The sequence below is a fragment of the Pinus tabuliformis genome, chromosome 3_2 (assembly GCF_031772625.1).
Source record: "Pinus tabuliformis cultivar Carrire ecotype Pingquan chromosome 3_2, CPIR1, whole genome shotgun sequence".
In the NCBI taxonomy this organism is placed as follows: Eukaryota; Viridiplantae; Streptophyta; class Pinopsida; order Pinales; family Pinaceae; genus Pinus; species Pinus tabuliformis.
This window is the reverse complement of record NC_142302.1, coordinates 1130285162-1130294484: the sequence shown is the minus strand read 5'-3', so window position 1 is coordinate 1130294484 and position 9323 is coordinate 1130285162. Positions and strand designations below refer to the sequence as shown.

General features: G+C 36.5%; 1 protein-coding gene across 1 annotated transcript in view; it reads left to right on the top strand.

The window, feature by feature from the left end:
- Window positions 1-5372: 5372 nt before the first annotated feature.
- The window catches only part of LOC149184660 (mitotic checkpoint protein BUB3.1-like), a 73617-nt gene continuing 69666 nt past the window's right edge, over window positions 5373-9323 (top strand). Inside the window, exons 1-2 of the mRNA XM_089417646.1 lie at window positions 5373-5712; window positions 5826-5956. Coding sequence (XP_089273772.1) covers window positions 5587-5712; window positions 5826-5956 — 257 coding nt within the window. The 5' untranslated portion in view covers window positions 5373-5586. The remainder of the gene's footprint in view (window positions 5713-5825; window positions 5957-9323) is intronic.

Genomic DNA, 9323 nt, shown 5'->3' with positions numbered 1-9323 from the left:
TGCTTGCTTTCACTCTCCCTACAACACTGTTAAAGATATAATGCCACTCTCTGATAATGAAATCTTAAGAGAATATATGGGAAGGCATTATGAATGGCTTGTCCTGACAAAAATAAAACATCAAGTTATTTTAAATAAACCCATGATTGTCAGGAGGATTTTTACTAAAGCATGGGATGAAAATCTATATAAAAGATTTCGGTTCCCCGAAATCACAGTCTTTTAAAGGTTCCCGTGGGCCTGTCCTTAAAAGGTTCCACTTTGTAAAATAATGATGTCTAGTCATGAGGACTATTCATGACCAATTTTCTCGTGGGCTTTTCTGTACAAAAGCATCCACCTTGTAAATATTTTGTCAGAATATTTTCCGTGGGATTTGATAAATCATCCACAGTGTTTTCCAGTACAAAGATTCTTCAGTCACGAGACTCGGAGCACTTCTCCGACTTTTGGTGCGCTTTGAGCCACATCTCCATGACTGACAGAATATCGTTACAAAAGTTTGTTGCCCAAATGTCTGGATGCTTGTCCCCTCCTTTTTCTATATAAGAAAGGAGTAAGGCTCATTCTAGGCATTCGGAGTTTGAGAGTCTTAGAGTCTTAGAGTTTGAGAGTTTGAGAGTCTTAGAGTCTTAGAGATCTGAGAAGCTTATGGATCAGTGTGCTCGGCACTGGTAAGAACCTAAAGTGGCCTGATCTAGTGGAGTTTTAGAGTCTTGAGTCTGTATATCCTAAGACAGAGTCTATGTGTTGCCAGGAAGCCTTCGATAGTGCTTTCTCCTCTATGAGAAGCCGAAAGTCCGATAAATGCAAACACAGTCAATCTCTGGAAGGGATACTTTGTAATCAGTTTCATTTTTAGAAATAATATAAGAAGAGTGTTACCCTTCATTCCGCATCTGAGTACATGTGAGCTTACATAAATGTTCTGCTGTGTAGTAGTTGTTTTCTATTTATCTTTGCCTTGAAGTTCGCCAAAAGTTCGCCAGAGGTTCGCCAAAGGATAGAAGGGACGCCAGACCATTAAAAGGTGAGGGAAGCCGTGTGAAAGGTCGACAGAGCGTGAAATATCCAAGTAGGTTCGTGTATGGGTTCACGTTGGGTTCATGTAAAGGAAGATAGTTGAAGATAAGTGAAGAGGCACAACAAGGCCAACGGAGAAGCAAGCTTGTGTGAGAAGCCCCTGCTACACTTATATTAATAATAAATTTTGTGATAAAGAAAATAAACAACAAAATCTTAGTATTTATACACTTATATTAATAATAAACTTTGTGATAAAGAAAATAAACAACAAAATCTTTTTTGTTCTCATGGAACATGGACGTAATAAATAGAATATAAAAAATACAATAACGCCTGGATATTGCCGAAGTGAGCTTATGAAATGGAAAACAGTTGAAGGGAATGAAATATCCCTTTATCTATATACACAAGTTTTCGAATACTATTTTTGAATATGTATTTTAAATCTATATCACACACATTAACTTTCTTCAAGATTATTTAGTGTTTACAAATTGTTATTTTCTCTATAACTAGAAACGTGTTTGAATAATACTTTCCTTTTGAGTATTTATATTTTATCTATAATACATACATTAATTATTTTAGGGTTTTTTTAGTTTATGTATTGTGGAGGGGAATATTAAAGAGTTTTATTCTAGATAACTAGAATAGTATTGAATATCAATATTTTTTTTAAGTATTTATCTCTCACACACAAATGGAATGAAAGTAAATGAAGTAGGGAGTACTTCACCACATTTCGTGGATGCTAAATTGGATAAATTGTCGGCCTTGATTATAGAGCCTCGCCCCAAGGGAATTGAAGAGACTCAAACTAATAATCAACAACAACTATCAACAATATCAAGGCACTAACCCTCTCAAACTAGTAATCAACAACAACTATCGACAATATCAAAGCACTAACCCTCTCAAACTAGTAATCAACAACAACTATCAACAGTATCAAAGCACTAACCCTTGGGGCTAGTACTTATCTTACATATATACATAGGTTAAATATTTTCGGGTTTCTTTTTAGCTTATGCATTGACAAACAAGAAATATTCGAAAATTTAAAAACTAATAATACCAGAATCGATATATATCATTCCCACATAAATCTTTCTAAAGTGAACAATGAAAAATTACTCATTTTTATTGCAATAAATGTTCTATTTATTATATTTGAAAGTAATAAATATAATTTCAAAAATAAAATAACTGTCTCTAACTGTTAGAGGATTTGCACATATTTACAAGAAATATCAAATTTTATTTTCATGGAAATTTTATTTCTTACCACTAAAATTAACAAATAAAACTTGAAAAACAAGGATCTCTAAGAGTTAAAAGTTTCATTCAAAATTATAGAAAATGTCAAATTAAGAAAGACAATATTATATATTAAAAATTATTCTAAATTATAATAAATATAAATATTAATACATTTTAAATTTTATTTCAAACAAATTCAACACCCATCACAGTTAATTCTACTTACTTATTATGAGCTATAATGATTATATAGTATTTATACGCTAACTTTAATCATAAAATTTGTGATTAAGAAGATAAACAACCATTTTTTTTGTTCTCATGGACGTAATAAATAGATTATCAAAAATGAAATAACGCTAGGCAAAATTAAAAGTTTCGTCATTGAATAAGAAAGAAAGAAATAAAATTATTTTAACGTCCACGATGCTAAAGATAGTCTATTGGACAGATTACTTCTTCATCTCGTTGATCTATTTGGCTCTTTCCCCATGAAGCCTCACAATAAGTGCTCCCAACTTTTCGACAAACCCCTCGCTAAATAGATTATCCCAAGAGCTAGTTGCCATAATATCTACATAACTTTCCCTGTTGTCTTTAAAGGCCTCACATTCTAAAATGAAATGAGTTTTTGTTTCCATTTTTCCGGAAGAACAAAAAATACACACTCTTTCCTCCCACACTTCTTTTGGCCTTTTCCAACACCCTGTTTCACAACGGAGTTGATGAGAATTAGTCCTTAATTGAGCAATAAGAATTTTGGCTCTCCAAGAAATATTGACCTCTATGAATGCTTTTTGTCGATGACTATGAGTGGGATTAAACACTTCAATATAGTACTTTTTCTTTCTCCCCAACTCCTTATCCCAAGTACGCTTGTGGAACTTATCCATAACAAAAGCTTTTATCCTTTTACTGTTTATGGGACACGTGTTCAAGCAAATACCCCATTTACTAAACCATTTGTTATTTTGCTGCATCCAAGTCTTTTTTCTTTTGCACAATATGTCATTAAAGACCACCTTGGGCCATCTTCCCTCTTCCATTTGCTCAATTTTTTTTTTCAATATCTTATGACTCACACCATAGCAATTGCTTCAATAGGAGCAACCCTTGTTTCACTTAACAAGATAGCATAAGGAACTGGACTTTTAATTTTGAATTTATTTGTAATCAAACACTTTTAAATTTTCTCAATTTGTTTCCACTACATGTCAGATGTACTGTTAGCCCACCGTTCACAACCATAAAGAATCACCAGAATCACTAGAAGCCCAAAAAAGAGTTTAAGTGGTTTTCCAGTCCCATAACTCTGCCTCTCTACACCTATTTTGAAAAACACAAAATGCTTTCCACCCCCCCAAAGTTTTTTTCTTTCTACATCCATCCCAACTTAGATTTTTGTTGAAGTCAATTCCGAGGTATTTTTAATTCGCAACTTCTTCCAAAATGCTGCCTCTAAAGTATAACTTATGCTGGTTATGTTTTCTTTTTTTAGAGAAAACCACTACAAATATTGACTTGCATCCCCGCCCTTTTACAAAAATGATTAAGGGATAGTAAGTGCTCTTGTAAACCACGAGCAGATTTAGCAATCAGAATAAGGTCATTTGCATTCAAAAGAAGCCTTATAACAAACTTGCCCAAATAGATACCATCACCCCCTTGCAAATTTAACCACTCCTAAAGCTTGTTGATATATAAACCAAAAAGGGTAGGAGACAGTGGGCAACCTTGCTTGACCCCGATATCACTGCTAAAACTTTCAGAAATGCCTATTGAAGTTTTAATTTTGACTTTCACTTCTTCATACAACCTATGCACAATTGCTCTCAAATGTTTAGGAATTCCTCCATTTTGTGCCGAAGCTTATCCCTAGGAACTGTGTCAAACGCTTTTCTGAAATCAACAAGGCAACAAAAGACTTCTTCCTTTTTTTCTCCCAAACATTTTCAATGATGTGCCTTAAAGTTATACAATGGTCAACTGTGGAATGTTTAGGTCTAAAACCTGCTTGCCCTTTAGGACATTTATCTCTTTTTTCTGCCCACTTGCTGATTTTATTTTTTGGCATGCTTCCAAATAGCTTTGCAAACAAAGGGTTTAGCATTATGGTCCTATAATTGGAGGGATTATTGACGTCACCGCTCTTGAAAAGAGGTATTGCTAGAATAGTTGTCCAATCTATGGAAAACCCTGTTGTATGATGTTACTGATTTTTTTTTGTTTTTCCAGCATCCAACTTCTTGATACCCATCTCTACCTCTTGCACCATGAAAAGTTCAATATCAATGTTGACCAAGAGGGGAGGGTCAACCTTGGGATCCTCCTCATAGAGTTGTCTTGCATAGTCAAACCATTTCGAAGTTGTAATACTATTTTCAGTTTGCATCTTTCTTGGTTGGAGCTCATTCCAAAATAATTTGGGATTATTTTTCCAAAGGATGATTAGTTCTTCCCTCCTTGAAACGATGAAATTGACCTTCTTCTTTCTTAATATCTACTTATAAGCTTTGAGTTTTATGTTATCCTTATTTGGTTCTTTCCACATTCTCCTTGCCTTTTTGCATTCCTCATCAAACCAAGCATTCACCCGAAAACAATTTGTTTTAGACTTCTTAATTTTTACTCTTTACAAAATGCCAAATTATAGAAATCTTTACCAAGATAAATAGTTATTATTATTTTTTAACTTTTTACGCAAGATTTACATTTCAATAAATTCAATTGAAATTTGTTTCTTCACTACACTTGATAATTTTTAAATTACAATACATTCAGATTTTTAAACCAAATCCTAGCAAAATCTTAAACTCCCCTAGATGGCCGAAAGAAAATAAATTAAATAAATACTTATATCGAAAACACATCATTCTGCTGGGTAATGGGGGAAGTGGGTTCGTATTCAAATTGGTGAGCTAGCAGGCTCGCCATTTGTTGATACATGAGCAAGGTCCGAGGGTATCAAAACTGGAGCTACAGTGTTAAAAATCACTTTTTTAAATATTTAAAACAGTCCGGCTTATATTGGCCAGCGATCAAAGTCTAGTAGAAGAAGCGTCGATTTAACCTCAGGCGGAAAGCGGGAGGAAACCATGGCGGCAACGTCTCCCGTTGGTGCCGGCTCGAGATGGGAGCTCGCTAATCTTCCCACTGACGGCATTTCTAACTTGAGATGGAGCTACAGTGTTAAAAATCACTTTTTTAAATATTCAAAACAGTTCGGCTTATATTGGCCAGCGATCAAAGTCTACTAGAAGAAGCGTCGATTTAACCTCAGGCGGAAAGCGGGAGGAAATCATGGCGGCAACGTCTCCCGTTGGTGCCGGCTCGAGATGGGAGCTCGCTAATCTTCCCACTGACGGCATTTCTAACTTGAGATTTTCCGATCGCAGCGACCATTTGCTCGTCTCCTCATGGGACAGAGTGAGTAAATCGTTTTATTCTTCTTCTTCAATTGCTGCCTTCCCGCATTATCGGTACCTACAAGAAACTCACATTTTTATTATCATTAACCCTTTTATTTTTAGATTTGACAGAAGGTGCAATTATATGATGCAAGCGCGAATTCGTTAAAGGGTCTATTCGTACACGGAGGTCCGGTTTTAGATTGCTGTTTTCACGATGACGCATCGGGTTTCAGTGGAAGTGCTGACAACACTGTGAGAAGGTATGGCTATTCAGCTTCGTGTTGTTTCTTTCTCGTCCTCGAGGGATACTAGGGAAATTTCAGTGGTTATTTAGACACAAATGCAATGCCCAGATTTAAATAAAGTTAGGGTATTTCAGCATGTTCCGCGAGGGTTTTAGCGAAGCTTAGGGTTTTTGAGCAATTCCGCTAAAGAATGTGCCGAAGTTCTCCAGGTTATCCTGGTGGCTGTACGTCTACCACAGAGCTTTAAGTACATTTAAGGTCCTTAGGTTCAAATTGAATTAAATTTTGGGTATTTTGGCAAGTTTCTTTGAAGGCTTATGTGAAGTTTAGGGTTTTTGGTAACATCCACTCGACAATTTGGCGATGTTTTCCTAGGTCATCTTGGTGATTGTATGTCTACCACAGAGCTTTAATTACCGAGCTCGGTTTGCTCATAGGCACGGCGTCGGTGTTTTCATCCAAGTTTAGCCTGATCGCACTGTGTGCGTGTGTGTGTACGCGTCCCTGAGCACAATTCCTTGTGCAGTTTAAAATGCATCTGTTGGCAATGGCATAGTGTTGCTGTAATTATATTGGCAATTTCATCATCACTTAACTAGTTGACTACCATTTGCAGGCGAGTGGTAACTACTGCACGGAACTCAAACATTGTTAATTAAAATATAGTATAAGCCACGTAATTTGTAGCTACAAATGTTCCTTTTTCTTTTTCATTACAGCGTACAGCCTAATGACATTCTTTCTTTGTCAACCAGCGCTGTTTTTCCACAATGTGACAAAACTAGCTGCATTTGATTAATGAATAACTCAACTGCAGACAATTTTCTTGTTTCAACATACTTCACTTCCAAATGCATGGTATTAAATGATGATCTATAACTACACTAATTCCTTGTAATGGCAGAAACTGAAGTCACATTTGGAAATGGCCAGCCTAGCTGCTGTGCCACTCCATCTTATGTCTAGAAGTGGAACGGATATGCTGTAACAGCTTCATTTCAGTTGGCTGCTCAAACTTTCATGTGCACGTACTATAAAACTAGTTCCACCTGTGTTGACAATATGCCATTCCATTTGTCTAACCAAACAGATAATTTGTGTGATTTGACATTTAACCATTGTATTCTTGTTAGAACACTTGTCTAATGCTCAAGAAGAGTATTTAGTGGCTCCTTCTCTAAGCAAGTATTCACATGTATACTAGGACACTCTTAGTTGAGAGCTTGTGCCTTTTACTATAATCATCAAGAGAGTTTGTGGTCACAAGCAGTTAATGCGAATACTTGTTCTGGCATTTTAGAATCGTTGCATTTTGTGGCAATGATTGAATTCTATCCAGCAAAAAACCCCTCTGAATTGTATAGATTCCATCACACCAATAGTTTTCAGCATTCAAGTTTTTCATCACCATAAGAAAAGGTGTTCTCTTTTTTTTCATAGCTCACTATATTGAAGTGTTAGACATTTGCATAGGCACATTCTTTCAAATTTAAGCATGTACAGGGTTAAACACGTGTTCTAATTAATGCATGCCGAGAATTTTGTATAACAATATAGTGTCTGTAAAGTACAATAGACCTATGTTGCAGGAACTACACCCTTGGTCCTCCCCCCACTACCCCCCTCCCCCTGCCTGTTCTAGTTCTGGAGCCTGGAACCTTACTCTGGACAGAACCACTCTTGAGTCTGTGGTTCCAAACTTTGGGACCACGGTCCCTTGAAATTAAGACGCTCCCTGGTTCAGTATTGCAATGTTTAGGCTATGTTATGATCTGCAACATCTCATGATGCTAAAGGCAGGTGAACGACCTAATGTTTGGGCGAAACTGATTGCATTCTTAGCACCTAAATTCATCTGAAGTTTGACGTCCAGGTTCAAGTTTACTATTTCAGATCTGAGTTCATCACTATGGTTACTGGTATGATATTTCACCTTAACGCTGCACATAACACATGATCACATCATCTAGTGAAGCATTGAGTAACTTGACACACTGTTTCATCTGGTTTTGGGGTCTTAACTCTGTTACTGCATCATTTATGATGAACATGTGAATTCTGTTGTCATTTCTTTGGTCCTAACTTATGTAGAAATACACATGTTTTCATATATTGTGCAACTAGTTTGAAATTTTGGATGTTTTTTCCCCATTGTATATATATATATATATATATATATATATATATATATATAATGTTTTTGGAAAATGACATTTTCGATGCTTTTGTTCTCAAAAATGTCCCCGCTCCATGCAACCTTGCAATAGACACCACTTCTGCAAATTATTGACTTGAATATGAAATGATAGCAAAAATAAACTCAGATGAAATAAAAGAAGGAGATATTTATCTAATGCATTGATCCAGGTGGATATTGGTGGCCACCTGCCAATTCCACTTGTACCCCCACCATTGCTTCTTTCAATTTTTCAGTTTCCTTAATTGTAGCAAAATTTACTATTTTTAGCAGTTTTTGGGTCCTAAACTTCCGGAGCCGTTTTGAGGCCCTAAATGGGTTTTTTTTGGAAATCTACCGCCAACGATTTTTTGTTGAAAATCGTTTTTTCCGTCGTAGTCCCTTGAGAGATCTTTCCAATAGGCTATCATGCGCGTCAAACGGAGATAATATGACCAAGTTGCGACGCCGAGAAGTTGGTTGTCCAACTCATTCCAATGGGGCCCATAAACTCTTGGCGTTACATCTCCTCGGGTTAGGGTTTTGGTTGTTTAGGGTTTGCTCTTATTGTTCAATAATAAAAAGGTCCTTGAGCCTCATTGTAAGGCAGTTCAGAGGCATGTAGCCGTCACATCTCTTCTCAGAGATAAGCTACTATCGCCCTAGCTGGTTTATTTCCATTCCTGTTTGTAAGCATATATCAGTATTTCACATTAATGAAATGAAGTATTATTTCCGCTGCATCTCTGTGTTTATGGTTATCTCTGTAATTTGTTGCGTTCCTGTTTAAATCCTGATCAATGGTATTAGAGCGGTTTGCTTTTCTTCTCTGTTTTTCTTTACATGTCCTCAATGAGGTCGGGATATAAGGAGTTATGGATTGAATTGGTCGAACTTTTGCAAGACTAGCCTCGCAAATCCCGACGGCCTCCCATGGTGGATGAAAAGTAAGACGAAGGGGCAGGAGATCCTATCAAAATCTTGCTCGAAGAAGCCCTTGAGCGACAAAGGAACGCGATGATGGACAACTTTGCTCAGATCCTTCAGCGGTTACCTAGGGGCGACGCATTGGCTTCCAATAGTTACTCTAGAAACGCCACACCGTTTAAGGTACAAGTTAATTTTGAAATGCCCATATTCGAGGGTCAGATAGACGTAGATGCTGTCAATAAATGGTTAAATGTGCTAGAGGGTTATTTTTCTGTT